The sequence below is a fragment of the Vulpes lagopus genome, chromosome 23, assembly GCF_018345385.1.
Source record: "Vulpes lagopus strain Blue_001 chromosome 23, ASM1834538v1, whole genome shotgun sequence".
Taxonomy (NCBI): Eukaryota; Metazoa; Chordata; class Mammalia; order Carnivora; family Canidae; genus Vulpes; species Vulpes lagopus.
In genome coordinates, this window is record NC_054846.1 from 39,454,497 (window position 1) to 39,476,609 (window position 22,113).

At 36.6% G+C, this 22,113-nt stretch overlaps 1 protein-coding gene across 2 annotated transcripts in view; it reads right to left on the reverse strand.

Moving 5' to 3' along the window:
* TMTC2 (transmembrane O-mannosyltransferase targeting cadherins 2) overlaps positions 1–22,113 on the reverse strand; it is a 390,967-nt gene that overhangs the window by 183,318 nt on the left and 185,536 nt on the right. For both annotated transcript variants that reach the window (XM_041738923.1, XM_041738922.1), the window contains one exon: positions 15,737–16,565. In XM_041738923.1, coding sequence (XP_041594857.1) covers positions 15,737–16,484 — 748 coding nt within the window. In that variant the 5' untranslated portion in view covers positions 16,485–16,565. The remainder of the gene's footprint in view (positions 1–15,736; positions 16,566–22,113) is intronic.

Consider the following 22,113-nt stretch of genomic DNA (forward strand, 5'->3'; position numbering starts at 1 on the left):
AATTTTTTAATTTTTTATTTATTTATGATAGTCACAGAGAGAGAGAGAGAGGCAGAGACACAGGCGGAGGGAGAAGCAGGCTCCATGCACCGGGAGCCTGATGTGGGATTCGATCCCGGGTCTCCAGGATCGCGCCCTGGGCCAAAGGCAGGCGCCAAACCACTGCGCCACCCAGGGATCCCTCGATGTAGTTTTTAAAAGTCCTTCCCTGTAGCGTCTGAAAATATTCAGAGTATTCATTTTATTCTTGTTGTTTTACAAAATTTGTATTTTAAGAAGCTGCTCTCATTTGAGGGCACTGCTATCCCATCTCATGTCCTCACCTTCCAGCAGCAGGAGCCAAGGGAGAGGAAAGAGTGGAGAGAGAAAAATGGTACAGAAGGAATTTTTTTTAAAAAGATACTTTTTATAATAATAAAAATAGCAATACTGCCTTCACTTATTTAAAGCTTACTATACTACGCTTGACAGTGTCCAGAACTTAGCCTAATAAAAAACCTTTGAGGTATATGACTATACCCATTTCACTGATGATAAAAACAGAAGTTAACTCCCCAAGTAGCAAAAAGGTACCCACAAGGAAGGTCCAGATTGTTTCCAGGCATCAGGTAAAGCTAACTTACCCTCTCAAAACTGAGTTTGAATACAAAGTAGGCTAGCATATTATTATAACACCCAATATTTTTATGTATTTAATGGAGGGACCAGAGCATAATATGAAAACAAAATAAATTATTCAAATGAGTCATCCCCTCAGAACTGCTGGGGCAAAACAAAACCAAAAACCTCCAGAAACAACAAAATAACGCTAACCTGTACCCAGATTTCATACTGTATTTTCCCTACCACAGAAAAAGTAATGCCAAACAATATATTACGTGTTTTACATTTCTTTGGGAATGTAATTTTAAATGTCACATTTTCCAGTTAACTCACTGGAAATAGAACATACTCTGTATAAGCAAAAGGTGGTTGCTCAGAGATGCAGGGGACTTCAATACATTTATCAAGATCTTGTAAGTGCCCTGAAGATGTCTTGCATGGAAGAGAGATTTCGCAAAGCATTGTTTAACAAGTACATGATTTATTTCCTAAGACGAAGCATGTATGATGATCACATGAAGGGAGAGCAGTAAGAGCTACGTCTTACTGAATAAGCTTTGGAAAATCTGATCTATGAAGTTATTTTATTTCCAAAAAGAAAACAAATTTTTTTTCTGCTCAAATATCAGGAAGTGAAGTAGTAGGAATAACTCTTGTATCTCAAGGGCCCTTCATACTGATATTCAACTGCATCTAAAAGGTATCCACTTACGAAGAAACTTGACCTTAATTCACAACGAAAGCTCCTCTTGTACTGAGTCCACAATCTGCCACAGTTTATTTTATGTTCTTTGAAAGGCAGAAGAACAATTAAACATTCCCATCTCGCTAAAGTTGTTCTAAAGAGAAAATCAAATGGAAGCTCCCTCTAGAAATGTTAAGTGATCCTACAGCAATACCTCCAACTTTTTTTCAAAGCCCTCATTCAAATACATAGCATGGCTAAGTTCACAGACTAACTTCAAACTTATCCTATTGCAATTCCCTTCCTCTTGCTGTATTTCACAAAATCAATGCAGGGCGATTTGAGCAATTTTTTTTTTCAAGGCTATTTTCACTTTAGACTAAAAGTTTGAAGACATGTATATTTACCTACTATTAAAGTAATTTTCTTATGATTTTGGAAGAAGATGCTCTTCCAAAAATTAGCAAAGTTGAAGGACTCTCAATATTACTATTTAAATTGAAGCCCCTTAAAATAAATAAATTAATTAAAATAAAAAATAAAATAAATAAAATAAAATAAATAAAATAAAAATTGAAGCCCCTTCAATTCTACCTAAGCGATCCTGCCTAGGGGTTATCACACCAGCATTTCCATTGCACTGGTGCACTGAATGCAGACACCACATCAGGAAGGACTCTCTCACTTTTGGCTTCTGCCCTCAGTTTTTTATTTTTGCCTTAGAATTCTCATGCAGGCCTTTACTTATATCACCATCTTGAGTTCTATGTAAGGGTATGGCAATCCTGAAACATCTAACTGCACTAAAAAGGTGATAAATCCTGAATTTTGTTTCCTTCAAACATGAGTCACTTGTTTTAATCAGAATGCTACCACCAAACAAGGGTTCAGAACTGAAATCTCATCAAAGAAAAGAAACACATGCATGCCTAATGTGTTTGTTAAGAATTCTGTCTAATTCGGATTCTAGGCCTTTTTTTTTTTTTAAGATTTTATTTATTTATTCATGAGAAGCACAAGAGGAGAGAGAAAGAGAGATAGAGACACAGGCAGAGGGAGAAGCAGGCTCCATGCGGGGAGCCCAACTCTAGGCCTATTTTAGACTAAACTTTGTGTACATGTGAATTCTTTTAATCCACATAACACAGGAGATCATCACGCAGCTGACACTAGTTGAGGAAACTGTGCCCCTCGGAGAAGTGACCCATAGAAACCAACCCACAGAAACCAAAAGCAGTGTGTGCCTCGTTCCAAGGCCTTTGGCATCACCTGGACTGTAGATGTGTTCCTGAAAATGGTCTTATCAAAGATATAACTTAGTTATCATTGTTAAATCATAAAGGTTGATTATGTTACACTTTCTCATTTTAATGGAGAGAGAAAAAAAATAGAAAAAAGTGGAAGGAGAAGAAAAAAAGAGGCGCTAACTTCCTTGAACTTAAGACAAATGTATGTTGTTATTTTTAACTACACTCCTTCTGTTAGTAAAGCTTGTAAGGAGGTCAACGTTTGTAGCCTGGGCTTTTTGCTAATTATTTGATAGTCACTTCATATGACTCCAGGGATATAAAAGCCCTTATAAACCGTAAGAATTTATTTTTCCTAAAGTAATGAAATCTTGGATTATTACCAAAAAAAGAACACACTGTTAAGTGGGTAAAAGAAAGGGTCTAGTTAAAATGTCAAGTGAAATAAGTAGACATAGATTATGATTCATGTGATACCAGAATACATATATATACTTATATGTAATTCTAATTAGAGCAATTTTATAATATGCAATTACTTCTCTTGGTTCTGTATCTTTGGTTAGTCCAGATGGACTTGAAACTAAATTTATTTTCTTATTAAGGAAATTAAGTACTGAAAACGACAAGGTAACACTTGTATGGTAAGGCTGTCTTGGAAACACTGTCACTCACTATAATATCTAAGTGCACACTGCAATATTCACATACGCAATTCTGTGCAGGTGTTCTGTTGCTGTTTTAACACATTTGGGGTTCTTCTTCAGCATTTCAGCATCTGTAATCTCTACCATTTTCCTGACTTTGACAATAAGCCACCACCACATCCATAGTCCAGAGTCTGCTACCAGTACTGCTCATGATCTGTGGTGTTGGGTCTCCCCTGAACCTGCCTTCATTCATTAACCTCTCATCTGTGGTTGGAATCTTTCCCATGGATTCTCCATTTAAACAAAACAAAAAAATCTGCTCCATATCTCCCTTTCTAACAGCAATATGCTGTCTGCAAAATTTCAGATTAACTAACCCACGGTAATACATAAGGGACAGTAAATACAATTGCATTTACAAATGTAATGACTGGCCAAGGGGAAACAATTTGGAAGCACCTGTGCTTCTCCTCAAATCCCACAAATAGACCTTTCTCTGCCTATCACACTGTTAAAAGTGGACAATAAGACACCTAGTGAATAGAGTGACCCTATTTATGGACATACCAATTCAGTGGGGGCTATTTAGAAATTCCTCGTTATCTGGCTAATCTCTCATAAAGTCAGACTGAGACCATTAAAGTTGTTCAATGGGCACCTTCAGACTGGTGATAAAATCCAACAAGTGGCTGAGTTGCTTCTGACTTTACAACAGAAACATAAATGTCCCAAAGAATCCCTTGCTTCTATCATGACTGGTTATCATCTGAATGTGGCCCCACTCTGAAAGATGAAAAATGCTTAGAAAGGCAAAGAGTTTTTATACAAGTATAGTAGGAGTTCTAAACAACTCCAGTGCTGGGAAACAGAGAATCTTTTTATTATTTTTTAATCCCCGTTGTTCTCTTATAATTCAATCTCATAATCTATCTTACAGTGAATCCCGTCATCAGTGGGAAGAGTCTCTGCCCTCACATGGCCCCAAGTTAGTTTCCTACTATGTGTCACTAAAAGGAACTTTTATATGATAATCAAAACAAAGAATGCTGCTTCTCATTTAACACAGATAAATATACAGTTCCAAAAGTTCCACTTCCCAGCAGTGAAAGGAACCTACTACACACATCTTGGTGTAGAGCCCAACCCAGCACTTGAACTCACAACCCTGAGAGATCAAGAGCTGAGCTGAGATCAAGAGTTAGATGCTTAACCAACAACTGAGCCACCCAGGCACCCCACACTGAAAGCAATTTTGATGTGGAAATGTAAAATAAAATATCCAAAACCTTAGTTTTAGTACCAATTAGCTCTGGATACACTGAAGTAAATTACCTGTCTCTTTGATCTCTTATCAGCAACAGTAAAGGCAGTAATGTAGCAAACATGAGACGTGGGCCAAACCCTGGGCGAGGTGTGCTACACAATCTCTGTGCCACACAGTGGTATTGCACCCGCACTATACAGACCAGCATCTTGAGGCACAGAAGGGTTGTGACAAGACTATAAATAAGGATAATGAAAATGGCTATTAATGGCCTGGGTTAAGATCAGTGCCCACGCCTACCTCTTACTGCAAAGTCTGCAGTCTTTACTGTGCTGTTTCTCCTCGCACATTCTGCTTCTCCCTTAATTTCTCATCTGTGAAGCAGGTGGAATGATGTTTGCCCAAGTTAAACTCCAGCATAACTGAGAAGATTAAATAACAGATATATATCCTGGAAAGTACATTATAATGGAAAAGGAATGATATTTCATTATCATCCATTAGAAGCATGACCAACTAGATACATACTGTCACGGTACATCCCCTGTATTCGGTATCTCTGGGAGTCCCATTGAGAATTTCATTGCCAAGTAAATCCAGGCCAATAAAAACAAACTCAAAGCAGTATTAAATACTCCTAAAGCCAGTTTTAAGGTAAGAAAAATAATGAAAATCCTGAACTTCACATTTTATTAAAAAAAAAAAACTGCCTCTAAAATAAAAATATAGTACATCTCAAAAATAGTATATCGGGACACTCTTTACATTAGCCTCTATATGTTAGTTTTTGACAGTCACTTTTATCAACTCAGCAGCTAGAGTTAAACACAGCAAAAGCAGTGTTAATACTAGATAAAAGGGATTGAAAAAATAATCAAGTTTTAAGAATAAAGTATGTGAGTAAAAAAGATGTATACATGCTAATGAGAAAAAAGAACAATTATCTACTGAATAACTATACGAAATTTCTAAATATAAATATTAATTATCTTCGATATATGCACAAATTTGGGCAACTACCATTTGGAAGTATTTCCTCCTGTACTTTAATCTATTAACAACAGAAAAAGAGGGAGGTTAATTGCCTTTGCCTTTTTTTTCCTGTTACAGGTCATGAGATAAGGATTCTTAGAAAAGACTACGCAGCAAATACTTGAGGTATTTTTACATCACTTGAAAAACACGATATTGAAACAAAGAATGCTGTTTCTCTTTTAACATAATTAAAATATACAATTCAGAAAGTTCTACTTCCAAACAGTGAAAGGAAGCTACTACCCAAATGGGTAAAATAAATAGGAAGAATCAGAAGGGTCAATGCACTAAAATGACCTTATCACATCAATTGAGCAGCACAAGAAAGAGAAGGGCTGGCTTATTCTCCTGAAGCTCTAATCGTAACTAGATGGGGTCACAACAGGGAATTCTCAGAGGCCACTACAGGATCTTTTGCAACAAACACATCCATTGGACACGTATTAGTGATCAATGAACATTACCAACCAGAAGTTATGATTAGATTATGTGGTTTTAGAGACATGAATCTGTGTATTTCGTCCATGCATCCTAAATAATGATGACATTTGGACTAGCTCCATGTAGGTTGTTTAAAACCCATAGAGAAGCTATATTTTCCTATCAAATAATCAGGATTGAGGTTAGGATACACTTCTCTAAGCCCAACCCTTTAACTTAAAACCTCAAAAGTAAATATCTACTCTAGGTTCATTTTGGGAATGAGAACCAGTAGCCACAACCAAAGCATGGTAGGCCTCTGAGCAAAGACCACATAACCTCTTGCTTCTAGAATCATACCACAGAGCAAGGAGGCATGGCACAAGAAGGACTTTAGTGATCATACTACCTGTCCTCACAAAGTATCTCCAAATCATTGTCCCAATGCGTAATAGCAAAAGCGATTTTAGAATCCTGTACCATTGCTTCCAAGTAATAGAATTTCAAGGGCAAAAGTAGTCCCAAATACATCACTGTGACTAAAGATAAGAAAAATGCAGAGTACAAAGATTTGTACAATATCATTAGCTGTATGTTCATGCTTTCATTACATTAGCCCAGAAACTCATTTCTACTTTAAAATTGTTTTCAACACTCACACAAATACGGACAGTACTATTCAATCTTAACCACTAGGTTCAACATGACTTGAAGCCATTCTTGGAAAGTACTCAGTTAATTCAAAAATGGAGTTAAGTACATAAATGAGGTACTGTATACCAATTTTTCAAACCACCAAAGCTTATTAGTTTGTTTTTTAAAGATTTTATTTATTCATGAAAGACACACACACACACACACACACACACACACACACACACAGGCAGAGGGAGAAGCAGGCTCCATGTAGGGAGCCCTATGTGGGACTCGATCCCAGGACTCTGGGATCACACCCTGAGCCAAAGGCAGACGCTCAACCATGGAGCCACCCAGGCGTCCACCAAAGCTTATTTGTAAAACTCAGAGAGTAAGCCAAGTGATAAAGTAAAAACAGATAATATATTAAAATACCAGAGATCTTCTGCTCTTTGCTGGTAGTCTCATGATAAATAATTTGAGAAATTTACCCCCTTTTCCCAAGAGAAGAGACGAAAGAAAAAAATGACTTATTACATTTCCTTATTATAGAAACTCCCAGTTGCAATATGCAGAGCCCCAAACATTGTAAAACTGTGAGTTTCCTCTCCCATCCAGGAGAACTACACTCACAGAAAAAAGTGCATTGACACCTCAGTAATCTGTTTTTGTCAAAATGTAACTCTCAGCTGGTGTATTGAATATTTCACCCAGTTCCTTCCTTCCAAACTTAAAATCCCTAGAAAGTTTTCCTAATTAAAATGTCTATACTCCTCCCAAAAAAGATATTAATGTTGATATTTTAATATAATATCCCATGGTGCTTTACATAAAAGAATTGAATTAAGCTGTTTAAGATGACTGAATGAACGTTCAGAGTGACAGCTAGTATTACTGGGAATTAGAATCCTAAATGCAAGACACAATAAAGCCTCTAATATAGCTCTGCCCTCCAGAAGGTTTTTTTTTTTTTAATTTCTCTCTACAATTTAATCAAATCGGATTATGGTTTCTTACTTGGAAAACAATATTATCATTTTTTAAATAAAAACTTTTAATATGTTTTATCCTTATTTAATTTGTAGTAAGCACATAACATGTATATTCCTGCTAGATCCCCCTGGCTGGTAATATACATATTTTAAAATTACAGACAAATTTAATACCAAAATGCAAAGCAAAAAAGATGAGAATTCTAATTTAATACCTGTATGTGGAAATAGGGTTCACACTCTGTTTTAACTACCTTCCCAATTGAGTGATATATAAACAGTCTTCTACAGCAAAACCTTTTTAAAAAATTATGATATCACTTGGAACATCTCAGATTTTTTTCATAATCCCTTGAGACTTAACTGAAATTTTCTTTTAAATCCATGATCACTAGTAATAGGTGTACACGTAATAAGGATAAACTAAAAAACATCTATTTGTCTTCTTGAAAATATGCTCTATCTGCGACATTATCTGTAACTGCCTATTAGAGGAGAAAACAAACATATTACCTTTCCATGTTTCATAAGAGTCAAACACCTTTAATTTCATTTTGTGTAAGATAGCGCTCTAATACACTTTTTAGCTTACGCTAGCAGCTTGGATCTCTTTCTTTAAAAGAGAATTTAAAATTTCAAAGATACTAGCTATGTCTTTATTTTCTTAAGATTTTATTTACTTATTTGAGAGAGAGAGAGAGAGAAGCCTGGGTTGGGGAGAGGGAGAAGCTGACTCCCCGCTGAGCAGAGAGCCCAACATGGGGCTCGATCCCAGGGCCCTGGGATCATGACCTGAGCCCAAGGCAGATGCTTAACTGACTGAGCCACCCAGGTGCCCTAGTCATATCTTAACAGGTGCCAGATCTGAAGGTACTTCTTAACCTCCCTTTTCTGGTACTATGGTGGAGTGCAATGTCCAGACATCCCCTCCATGGACAGGAACACATCAAAGTATTAGATCCAAAAATAAAAATATTTGTTAATGGAATGTATTCATCGGTAGGAAATTAAGGGGAATCCCTAGGTCTGGAAACTGCTTGAAAGCAGGAATCCAGAAGGGTAAACACCCTCTGAAGAGGGCGTTCACTCTGCATATGTGACACTATGATGAACGAGGCCTTGCGCTTTAATCAGCTTGAAGCAGGAGTTCAGATTGCAGAAACCACAGAAACTCAAGCCCCCTGAAAGGAAACGGCCTGAAAAGATGAACTAGAAGCGATCAAACAAACAACCCCCCTGCCAAAAAAAAAAAAAAAAAAAAAAAGATTCAAAGAAGGAGAAGGCAGATGTAACTGTCAAAAATATCTGGACAAACAGAAAAAAAAAAAGGAATAAAAAATTCCCTGTGATTCCCTATATGTAAATTCATCTTCACAAAGTTTGGGGCAAAACTACATCTGTTGCTCAAAGCATCTCAAATATGTTTTAAAGTACATTTTGCTGGAAGAACATTATGTATAGCTTTGTGCAAATAAATCTGAAGCTGGTTAAACTGAACAAAATCCAGGGAAAAAAAATAACAAAATTGATCCAAAAGTAAATCTTAATGTTTCCAAAATCATGAAAGAAATTATATCGATAGAAAAAGTCAAGCCCAGCCAGGTTTGCAGGTAAACTCTACCAATTAGAGAAGAAAAAGGTAACCTCATTTTATATAAAATCCTTCAGGAAACACAAAAGAGGTATACTCCCAAACTGATTCTGAAAGGTCAACTGATTTTGAAACCAAAATATGACACCAGAAGATCAGAACTGCCCATCTCACTCAGGAACATGGGTGCAAAACAAATTTAGAAAAATATAGAAATGATAATATATTATAAGTAATTCCTGGGTTTACTCCAGGAATGCAAAGTAGGCTTATTAGGAGATCTATTAATATAAGTCATCAAATTAACAGACTGAGTGGGGGAAACTCTGGATCATTATCAATATTAATTCCGAAAAACAAATCTTGAACTAGAAACAAGAAGAAAATTCCACAGGCAAAACCATCTACAGAAAAACCTGTAAAATGCACATAATGAAATCACATTAACAATTTTAGTTTTTTTAATATTAAAAAAAACATTCGTTTTTAAACAAGAATAAGACCAAAAAAAATCTGCAGTCACCGTTTCTGTTTAACACTATAGCAGAGGCTCTAGCATAAAATAATAAAAACAAAGTCCTTAAAAGAAACAAAAGTGAAATAAGGAGAGGTACGGGGGAAGGTCTTTAAAGACATTGGCATAATTTTTTCCTAAGCTGAGAAATGTTTGTTTCAGTAGTATTCTTTAAATGGTACAACTATGATGTATGTATGTATATATATATATATATATATATACACACATCATAGTTATATACACACATACATTTCTCATGTTATATTTTTATATATTTAAAAGAAAAGCAAAAAAAGTATTAAGCAAAATATTAAGCATCATAAGAATCAAACAAAAACTAATATGTAAATCAGAATAATTTAACTTCAGACTTGTTTTAATCATATGCTAATTTGAATTCATTTGAAACATAACTACTGGTAAATATAAATTTCAAGCTAAGGCAATGCTAATTTTAGGTTTGAGGGTTTTCAAAAGCCCATAAAGATCCTAAAAGTTTTGTTACGGATAATTTTTAAAGACAGGGTAAGTAGTAAGTCATCTGCTTCAACTGTACTTGCAGTCATTAGAGCTGAAACAAAAGAAAAGATTTATATGCCACTCCATTCTTAAGAGTCAGGGAAACCTGATGCTTTTGAACTTCTGGGACTATTCTATCCCAACCAAAAAGCAACCATATTTAATTTCTTCAAAACTCCAATGTTTAAAAGTAAGAGTCTTTATTTAACAGTTTAACATATTTATTTTTTAAAATACCTGAGTCTAGTTGAGCTAATGAGACATTTTCATTCTCATCAGCCCCATTATTTTACATTTTATTTTTCTAATCAGAAGAGATGAACTGAGATGAAGCAATGAAGAATTTCTTTCTACCCTATGGAAGCCTGATTCAACTCTGTAGGACTTTTCTCCCAATCAGCCATTACTGGTGCTTTTTAGCTAGCTCTTTTCTGCCACATCTCTCTGTTAAAAAAGAAAATCTGTATTTTACAGCTTTTTAACTCAGGCCAGCCAGTTTTAAAAAAAAAATTCTGTATTTTACAGCTTTTTAACTCAGGCCAGCCGTCTTAGTAAAATGCTACACTGGTCGCCCTTCCTGACTTTAGTGCTCAATTCTATTTTTTTAATAAAAATGTGAATCTCTTTTGAAACTATGTCATCTTCAGAAGTAACACAATAAGTTATCTAAGAAACAATAAAATTTACTGTACAATTTCAATGCTAGCTGCTTAAATGCTAGCACTTCACTACAGTTGAAGACACTCAACTAGAGGTAAACAAAAACTCAGACCATTAAATCTACAACGAATTAGTCAAGCTTCACATGAGTTGAAGGTATAGATTCCACTTAAATTATGAGTTGCTTCCTCCATAAAATGTGACTCCTTCAACATACTTGTTTCTTGAAATCTGTAACTATGAGGTTGAAATACAACTATCAGTTTTACGCAAATCCAGGAAGAAAGAAAAATTGTCAGACTTTGCATGGCTGCAGCAACTACTTTTTCTGCTTTTCTATATCGAAATGGGCCGTATTTGTCATTTGCATAAGGAGGGAATAAGTATAGAATCCTGGGTAATTAATTACCTTTAGAGTTTCAAATATGTGGATCATTAAATATATATCTTTTATATTATTTCACATATCTACACTAGAAAGAGGAATTAATATAAACTTTAGTTTTTTAACAAGTTTTCCTTGGATTAACCCTGTTTAATTAAAAATCATACTTCTATGTTCTATAAAGAAAATTGACAGTTAAGAACCCAACTATTCTAAAGAAATGATTTTTTAATCTATAACTTTAAAAACTTTAAATACCTTTTAGTCTGTGCTTATGACCTTAACTAATGAGGAAGCTGGCAAGTAGTCGGTTTTAGGGAAGATGGTGAGGAGTTTGAAATACTGGCAAATCATCCAGGTGGAGAAGTTCCATGTAGATATGAGGTCACAGGGAAAATAACTTAGAAACTCAAGGACACATTTATTGACCTCCTCTACTATCTACAAGGAAGTGTTCTAGAATCTATACAGAAAGGAAAATAAAGGCAATCTTTGGACAGAACCTTGAAGAATGAATCAATTTAGGAAGGAGGCAAACCTGTAGAAGAGAAAGCTGTTGAAAATGAGAGAAAGAGAATGACAATGGTGCAGTGCTTTGAAAGCCACAGTAGCAGAGATCAATGGTCCTCAATTGAGCCAAAGATGTGGGGATTTAGAGAAAGCCAGAGGCCAAGAAGGGTGATCATACATTTAACCACTTTTAATGAATTAAAAAATGCTTTTTTTTTCCCAAGCAGATACTAATCAACATGGTTTACAAAATACGTTGTTTTAAACAGACACCCACATTCAAACACTTTCAAATATTATGTGGCTTGTTCATTAAAGCAGTCATCAGAGAAAATTTCCTCTTTCCTAAGCACAAAAATGCGAAGAGTCATTGTGAAATCAGCAAACTACAGTAATCAACTATGTCTAGTATTTTCCTGACATTATCAACCACATAATGAGACAGGACTTGTGGTTTACATAGTCCAAATCAGCTATCATTTCTCCACTATCCAGATTTAAACCATAAATTAGCAGCACAGTCACTATGACAGGCTTTACCCATCATCATTTGCATCCAATCAGTTAATGACTGGCAGCTGTCTACAGGACCCATTACTGAAGGCAGCAGCTTTAATGTATAATGCTTCATGAGGCCTAAAATCATATTCTGGTAAAGCACATGGTAGACTGAAGTACTCCAAAATTTGCAAAGGCTTTCAAAGGGAGGGAAAAAGAAAAAAAAAAAACTAACTCAATGAAATAACTGTAATCTCAGACAACCTAGAATGAACCGGCTTTAAAGGGTTTCTAATCTTCTGCTAGACTCAAATAACATAGCAAACTAAGAAAAATTTACCTTAAGGAAGAAGACTACCAGTCGCATAATTGCTAAAGAAGTAACCCTAGCAGGAATTATTATTAACATGCTATAAATAGAAAAAATAAGGAACCTAAATGTTAAGAATTGTGCCTTGTTATCAAAATGGAAGCATATGCATAGAAGCCAGTCATGGGATCCAAAAACTATCTCCAATTCCAATCCTATCCTTCCTATCATGAAGTATCTCTCAGTTCCTTGTATATCAACAGCATAGTATTTTACACTTTCACCTTTTTCAATGCATACACATCTTAGCTCCAAACTGATTATAAACTCTTTACAAAGACTATGATTTTAACATTTATTATTCAGTGTATTCATGACTATAGCCTCCTCTTCTCTGATAGGCAAGAAAACCCAAGCAGAGAGGGCCCGGTAAGAGGCTTTTAGCAATAATCACATGAAAGAGGATGGTGGCATGGGCCATGGTGGCAGTCATGGAGGTGGTAAAAATTGGGTCAAGTTCTGGACATGTTTTTGAAGATAGAGTCAAGAGGCTTTGCTGATGAAATGGACATTGGGTTTTAAAGAAAAAGAGGAGGTACAGATGACTCCAAAGTAGTGGTCAGAGCTGCTGGGAAAATGGAGTTGCCATCAACTGAGATGGAAAAGGTTGTAAGTACAGCAGAGGTGCAGGTGGTGGTGGTGGGGGTGGGGTGGGGGTCGTGGGGTGGGGCAGGGTTCAGGAATTTAATTTTTGATGTTTCAAAGGATCTATAATACTTGTCAGTCACATATTCATTTAACTAATAATACCTGGAGCACCTAAATACTACAACAATTCTTAGGTTTTAGGAAGGAGATGTGAAAATATATTGGAAACCAAGGAAATGCTTAATGATGGTTTTACTGAGTGAAGAATCAAGCATTTTAGCCATGTCAGCAAAATAACAATCAAGATCAGAATAACAATTGTCAAAGTTATTGTAGCCAACTATACCTAGAAACATATCTGGGAAATATCCTGGAGTTTACAAAATGCTTTCTATCCATGCAGGGACAGAGACTGCTACTTATATTCTTGCATCTGAGTACCTGCCCTCTCCTTGAAGAGTAACAACATTTGGCTAGGGAATTGGCTTCTCAGAATTAAGATAACATTTTCTAGCCTTCCTTACAGCTAGGTGTGGCCAACAGTCTGTGAGCAAACATGACGTGTGCAATTTCTGTGATATGCTCTTAAAGGGTATGGGTACACCCAGCGTTTGCTCTTTCTTTTCCTGTGAGCTGAAGTGCTGATGTGATAATAAGCCATCTCAGACCACATGGATATGGTGACACTACCAAGATGGCAAGGGAACAAAAGAAAAGGAGCCTGGATCCTGAAAACCCAAGGCGCCATCTTATCAGCTCTGGGCTACACATACTTAGAATAAAGCTTCTATCTTATTTAAGCCACCATTATCTTGGCTCTTTGTTAAAGGAGCTTAACCTGACGCTTAACCAAGAAATTCAATAAATCCTCAGAACCACCTTGTGAGGAAATGAACATGCTGTTTGTTTTTTTTTTAATTCCTTACAATGTACCCGTTTTAAATAGCAGGAAAATAAATAGCAACATAGCCTTGCTTTATATACTTCCATCTACCACTGAAGAAAAATCAGCTGAAAAGCATTCCCTGGGAACCGATTGCAAAATTTTTTACAGCAAGACTTGGGTTCATGCATTCACTAAACTGTGCAGGACTCACTACCCACAAAAGTCACATGGAAAAGATTTTTTTTCCCACAAGAACTGAGGAATTCTAGGCTATGCACTAGCTCAATTTTAATGTTTCTACTCCCATTAAAATCCCTGCAAATGGGACGCCTGGGTGGCTCAGGGGTGGAACCTGCCTTCGGCTCAGGTTGTGATCCTGGTCTGGGGATCGAGTCCCTTATCTGGCTTCCTGCGAGGAGCCTGCTTCTCCCTCTGTGTTTCTTATGAATGAATGAATGAATGAATGAATGAATGAATGAATGATTGAATGAATGAATAAAATCCCTGCAATCTATTAAGCATCACAAGTACCAACAATCACTGCCTTAGCTTAAAGAAATGAGTAGTTGCTTGCTGAACTTAAGACTTAATTGGTAACTGAATAAAGATAATACCAGAGTTGCTTCTGGAGTATCTAGATCTTTGGATATATATTCCAGTATTCATCAATAAGTCACTCCACACATATGATACAGTTTTACACTTTCAGTATTTGAATATCAGTATAGAAGTGTGTTGGAAAAAGTAGAAAAGGCCCAGTTCAAATGTCATGCAAACAACCATAATTTAAAAGATAAATAACTTTAAAAAGGGGGGGGGGGGAAAGGCTTATGAAGAACAGGACTGGTTGGCACTATTTACTGCAATATATTTCTGCACTTAAAAGGTGCACTTGTTTTCACTGAATTGCTCTCTGGCTTCCGTCATCATTTTGCTCCCTAAACCAGGGAAATTACTCCAACAGCTTTGGATTGTTCATCTACACTTTAAGGGAGACTTTCTATTCTGACCACAGGTTCTGTGATTTGCTAAAATACTCTTCCGGATCAGAAACAATAGTGAACAGATGATCAATCTCATTGCACAGTGAAATTTATTTCTCTACATGACTTAAGAACCCTTAAAGTAAGAATGTGCTAACTGCTTGGCAACATCCAGATTCCTAAGGCTGTGCAAAGCTAAGGGTGACTCACACTTGTATGCGCACACACTGACACCTAGAGACGTGATGCCAAGATTCAGAGGTAGCGTTACCTCCAAATCTTCAAAAGATGTCAGTGGAAGTCTTAGGGTGTTTCTTCAGGCGATGCCTGGAAAGCAGCAAAGCTAAAATATATTCAAGTGGGATACTCAAGCCTGACCCGTATCACAGGATGAAAGAGATGATGTCTGTAACAGTATTTAAAATATAGAAACCAAGCATCTTTCTACATCCTTAGGACAGTCAGTGCTTCTACACAACCGTCCTGGACCGATGTGGTCTGGGACATGGGAAAACACTTCCCTAGTCCAAATAATGGAATTCTGGATCCGTCTCTAGACTGGCTGGGCTGCCCACCTCTTTACAGAATGAGACGAAAGGAAGGTACTGGGACTGCAGAAATACTACGCTCCAGGGCAAGCAGCAAAGGTCGACAAAGGCAGCCCGAGGACAGGCCCAAGCATAAAATAAAATATTACCTTTAGCTGGGTTTACTTTTATCCCTGACCTATACAGCATTTCCTCATTCTGCCAATCTCCGTTCCTGATCGCAGTCTTGAGTCCATAGAAAACAATCAATGTGGCCGTGGCATAAAAAATCAAGCTCTTGAGGAACCGCTTTTGGACCTTGACATAAAGGGCTCTGGCACCCACTGTAACAAGGAGACAGAAGCCCATGCTAGGGATGTACAGCACGCGCTCGGCAATTACAAAGCCCACATAGAAAAACAGGTTGGTGGCAGGAACAAAGGGTATTATTAACAAAGATAAAGAGAGCACAACAATGTTCTCCGTAGAAGGAAGTGGCGATCTCTGCGCTGCATTATTTTTAATGCCATTTTCTGCTTTGGCTGCAAGGCTGGGCTTACTCTCCGAGTTCCGGTACTCCCCGTCCGAATGGCAGCTATGGCCATTTGCATTCTGCTTGCCATTTGTCACCACTTTCCCGTTGCACTCCCGTTCCACGCCTGGGCTCTTCAAGCCATAGTAGGCGAGGAGCAGGAGTCCCGTGTAGAAGGCCACAGTGTGCAGGTTTCTCCAATCGCAGACTGTTCTGAGCAGAGGCACAGCATCCATTGACCAATCAAAACTGAGTGTATCTGGGCATAGCAGCAGCCACAGGTTCTTGGTTGGCAGGTAGAAGAAAGTGAGCGTCCGGGCCAACAGGCTATCCGAGTCGGCAGCTGGGTTGTCAGAGTTGGAAAAGCTTGGTGGCTTGTTTCCCATCCAGTATAAGCGGGCCCCCAAAAGGGAAGTCCCCCAGAAAGTTAACAAACTAATGCTGAGGAAAAGAGACAAGTTCTTCCTCTGAAACCAAAAGAAAAGGGGGAAAAATTAGGATCATCGTCAACAGAGCATGGGAACACTGAACATTTAGAGAGGCAAAGACATTTCGAGGTGGACAGGTAAAACCACGTAGGCCTTAAACACATGACTGGTTCTGTCTCCTTTCAAACATGCTTAGGGAAAATTTAACCTGAAGAAGACATTGTGGGGGCCTACTTTGTATGTAACTTTGGATGAGCATTTTTTTTCCTTCTTGTTCTGAAATACCAGTAATCAAAGCTTCACTTTCTGGACCTCTGTAAAAATGGGTTGGATATATATTCCCTCTCGGAACTGGTGTCAGGTTAAATTGAGACCACGATGTAAGAGTACTCAGCACCCTGCATGGGATGGAGTAGACATCTAAAGACTATCTTCTTTCACTTTATGGTTTAGATTCTAGGGGAAACAACGATTAGGCGTGCCCCCAAATATGGAACAGGACAGGATCCTGCTTGGCTCAAAGGAGTAACAGCATTTAGCTACTGTCTATGCCAATCCTCATTTCATTGTCTTGAATTCTCTTGCAGATTTGTCAACCAGGCTTTCATCTGCTACCCCATGCTGTCACTGACATCAGTGACATCAAGCATTTAATAACACTCCTGATGAATCCCAAATTTTCAATGCTGATGACAACTTTTTAAAAATAAAATGACTTTGATAATGTGCTTACTTATTTTAAGAGAGAGAAAATTATGAGAGAAAGGCCAAGGGGCATGCCTGTTAATGAGAATTTTCTGGAAAATTCTTTCAACCTGAGTAAGAATTTAGTGACCTCAAACAATCTAAGTCCTGAAGAGGGAAGCTGGAGGGGGAAGGATGGATACTATATCCCAACTTTAATGATTCCTTGGTAATGTGATCTCTTAATGCACACAGTGACACTGTATAAAATTATACATTAGTAACACTCAAAAAGTGGTGCTTGAAATCTGAAAGATATGCCAAATGTTTAGTTTTAAAAAAGAAACCCACAAAAAGCAACAAAATCACAAATACATAAATGGGGCTATATCGAACTAATAAAAAACTTCCATACAACGAAGGAAATCATCAACAAATACAACGAAAAGGCAACCTGCTGAATGAAATTTGCAAATCATGTTTGATAAGGGGTTAATATCTAAAATATATTTTTAGAAAAAACTCCTACAATTCAAAAGAAAAAAAAATCTTATTAAAAGTGGACATATGATCTGAATAGACATTTTTCCAGGGAAGACAGGAAAAGATGCTTAATATCATGGTCATCAGGGAAATGTAAACCCAAACCTCAATGAGATATCACCTCACACCTGTTAGAATGGCTATTATCAAAAACACAAAAAATAACAAGTGTGGGTAGGGATGTGGAGGAAAGGGAACCCTTGTGCACTGTTGGTAGGAACATAAATTGGTGCAGCCACTACAGGAAACAGTGTGGAGTTGCATAAAAAATTAAAAATAGAACTACCATATGATCCTGCAATTGCACTTCTGGTATTTATCTCAAGAAAACAAAATCACTATCTCAAAAAAATATCTGCACCCCTACATTTATTGCAGCACTATTTATTTAAAATAGCCAAGACAAATTATTTATATTTATTTACAGCAGCAAAGATATTTATTTATAACAGTCAAGGCATTATTTTTTTTAATTGCCAAGATAACCTAGGTGTCCATCTACAGATGAAGGATAAAGAAAATGCACTATATATTTGATGGAATATTATTTGCTCATAAAAAAGAGGGAAATCTTGCCATTTCCAACAATGTGGCCATCCACATCCTGAAGACAGTATGATAAATGAAATAAGTCAGCTGGAAAAAGACAAATACTATATGCTCTCACTTATAGGTGGTATCTTAAAAAACAAAACCCCTGAACTCATTAAAAAAAAAAAAACAAAACAAACAAAAAAAACCGGTTGGTGGTTGCCAGAGACAGGGAGAGACTGGAGAGTTGTCAAAATGGGTGAAGTGGTAAAGGTGGTCTAACGTACAAACTTTTAGTTATTGAGATAAAGAAGTTCTGCGGATGCCATACCCATCCTGGTGACTGTAGTTAACAATACCGTATTGCATATTTGAAAGTTGCTAAGAGATTAGATCTTAAAAGTTGTTATCACAAGAAAAAATCAAAATTTTCTTTGTGGTGATGGATGTCAAGTACACTTCCTGTAGCGATCATTTGCCATATATACATATGCCAAATCATTATGTTATACACCTAAAACTGATAAAATGTTAAATGTCAATTATACCTTCATTTTTAAAAGTCCAAGGAGCAATGTATCTTGAGCACGTAAAACTTCTATTAAAATAGTCTCAGGGCACCCGGATGGCCCAGTCAGTTAAGTGTCTGCCTTTGGCTCTGGTCACAATCCCAGGGTCCTGGGATGGAGCCCCATGTGGGGCTCCCTGCTCAGTGGAGAGTCTGCTTCTCTCTCTCCACCTATGTCTCCCTCTGCTCATGCTTTCTCTCACACTCCCTTCCTCTCAAGTAAATAAAATATTTTTTAAAAAGTCCCTATGTATTATATACAACTGCCACTGGATTCTCTTCCTCAGACTCCTCATTCACTTCACCTTTAATTGCCAGAAGCCACAGAACTGGTCATGGACCATCTCTGTTCCATCTTACTATTAACCCAATGATCTTAGCAAGGTCTGTAACTTTTAAAAATATTAATACATGCTAATGACTCCACATTAACCTTCCCTTATCTCCACAATCATTGATTCAATTGCCTAGTGGACATATTCACTTATGCATCTCAATTCAAAATGCCCAAACCTAAAACCTGACTTCATACCCTCCCGACACTAAACACTTCCTCTTCCAATCATCACCACCACAAAAGATGGTAAAACTTTGTAACCAGTTTCTGCCAACTCCTCTCATTTTCACTTCAGAATATATGCCAAATTGGTCCATTTCTCGCCATCTATTCCTTCATCACTTGAGTCCAAAATGCCCACACTTGGATTATCACAATAGTCTCCTCCTCACTGGCGACCCAGCCCTTTTAAACACAGATTACATTATTCCTAACTTTCAAAAACATTAACAGGATCTTACTCTAAGGTCTTGGAAGTTCTCACCTCTACAAAGAAGATTCTAATTAGAGGGTTCTCTCTCTCTCTCTCTTTCTCTCTCTCTCTCTCTGTGAGATATGTCTTAATTTTACATTTTTTACATTTCAAAATTATTTTGAAAAATATTTTAAATATTTAAAGAGGGGGTACTTCTGGGTATAAAAGAAATGAAGTAAAGAGGAGGAGGTTAAAATTTCAAAATAAGGAAAATGAGAAAAGCAAACAGATGGAAACTGTGGCAATTTTAAGACTGTTAATATCAGATCACAGTAATGCTAAATTCACAGAATTAACTGCCTCAGTGTTTTAAAACATCTGTGACAGACTTCTACTCAAAAGTATTTCACATAAGACTGTATGGGATTTTTAGTGGTAAGGGAGTAGTATGTTCAGTCATCACCAATTTCTCACTTTCAGGTCTTTTCTGGAAAAATAAAATGGTTCAGAATCAATATCATCTAAAAATACTATTTTTGCAAACCATTCTTTTGCTCCTCTGAAATTCTACCCAGCAAAAATCTTAAAATTTATTGATTTTAGAATAAAACCCACAAAACACAAAACTGCATATTAGAAGCTGTAATAACTTGATAGGCCAATCACAAAACTGAGTATTCTTTGATTACACAAGAGAGAAACATGTCATTTGGCAAGGATAAAAGAAATAAGATACCATGGAAGAAGAAGACTGATCTTGAAAAAACAATTCAAGGTTACGATTTGTACCAAAAGTCCATTTTGCAACTAAGTATACAAAGTATAACATTCTATTCCAATGTCTTCTGGTGGGGGTGAGAGAAGGGAGATGCATTACAAAAACTCCCCTTCATTAGTCAAGAAGAAGCAAAGGAGTAAGAGAACCACATGAGGAAGGAAGTGTAATCAGGATTCTTTGCCAGTCATGAAACTCCAGAAGAAGTTAGCCTTAATCATTGCATAATTCCATTTTATTCTCAAAACAGAAGTAGAAGACAAAATGCCTTGTCAATTTTTAACAAAGCATCTTTACTAGTTAAATTTTAGTAGATCAAAATTAAATGTAAGATTCAAGATGTAATAAAAATGATTGATTTTATCATACTCAAAGAATATTTAAAAATAATAAACTACAAAATAAAGATTAATAAAAACTATCCAGTGATAAAATCTAAGAAGTCCAAATGTGGAGCAAATGACAACAAATAAAAATCAGAACTAATAATCAAATGCTGACATTAATTTACAAGTTACTTTATATTTTAAAGCATTTTCATATACAGCTCCCATTTAAATAACTAAGATCAAGAGACACCAAAGTTCTGAAGTAAGATGCTCTCATACACTCATTCTAACTTCAAGGTAAGGTCTATAAGGGCTAAATAAATAAATGGCACCATTAAAGGAAAACTCAACAAACAGGTAAAAGAAAATTGATATTAAAATGTTTGAAGTGGAAAAGCTTCTAAGGCCTCAAGATCAGCTACCACTTTTTACATATTTTATGATTTCTTTGAAATCATAAGTTTCAAATCTCTTTAATGCCTTCTCATAAAATTTGTTAAAAATGGGTCACCTAGAAAATGGGATTCTAATCAAACCAAATCTCTCTTCTAACTTCATTCATTGCTTCTGTGGTAAGAGCCTTAAAAATAAGACAAAAGAAAAGAAAGCATGGGAAGGCTTTATTTATTAATCATAGTCCCTATGCACTGACTTGTGGATTAAATCAAATGAACACATTTTTATTGAGTTACACCTAGGAGTCAAGTCGTATCATTAGCCTCAGCATTCTGCTGTTGTTGTTGTTCTTGGCGCAGTGTATCAAATTGATTCAACACAGGTATTTGTAAGATGAAGCAGGAGAGTTCTGAAGAACTATCACCAGACTTGAAGGTTAAAACTAGTAAAAATCCATACAGAGAGGAGGAGAAGCCTAAGTCTGGGAAACTTAACGTGATTGGAGGGAAACTTAACGTGATTGGAGGATGATCTCTGATGGGTAGCATTAAAAAATGGCTGCAGTTTAATAATGAAAAAGTAATGAATTCACTGAGCATAACATTAAGACCACTGTACGTGGCAGGTGCTCTCCTACTACGCACCTGATGTATACCTGTAAGCTGAGAATGGACAGACCCTATGCTTTTGAAGTTCTGTTCTGTCTAGAAAAACACTGGGAAGAGAAGAATCATAGTGCCTTAAAAGATAGCTTACAAACCTAAAGGACCATCAATATTAATTGTGAGCTGCTAAAAATACCAATGCCCTGGTCTGACTAATATCTCCATAGGAGACTCTAATGCAGCCTAAGCAGAGAATCATCACATATTTGTACAAGTCTAATTCTTAACACTGACACTAAAAATACTGTGGGGTTCTGGCTTTCATTTCACAAAGTTTTAAGGCACAGTTTCCTCATTTTAAATGAATAAATCATAATGAAACATAAATAATGCTTTCTCTGAGG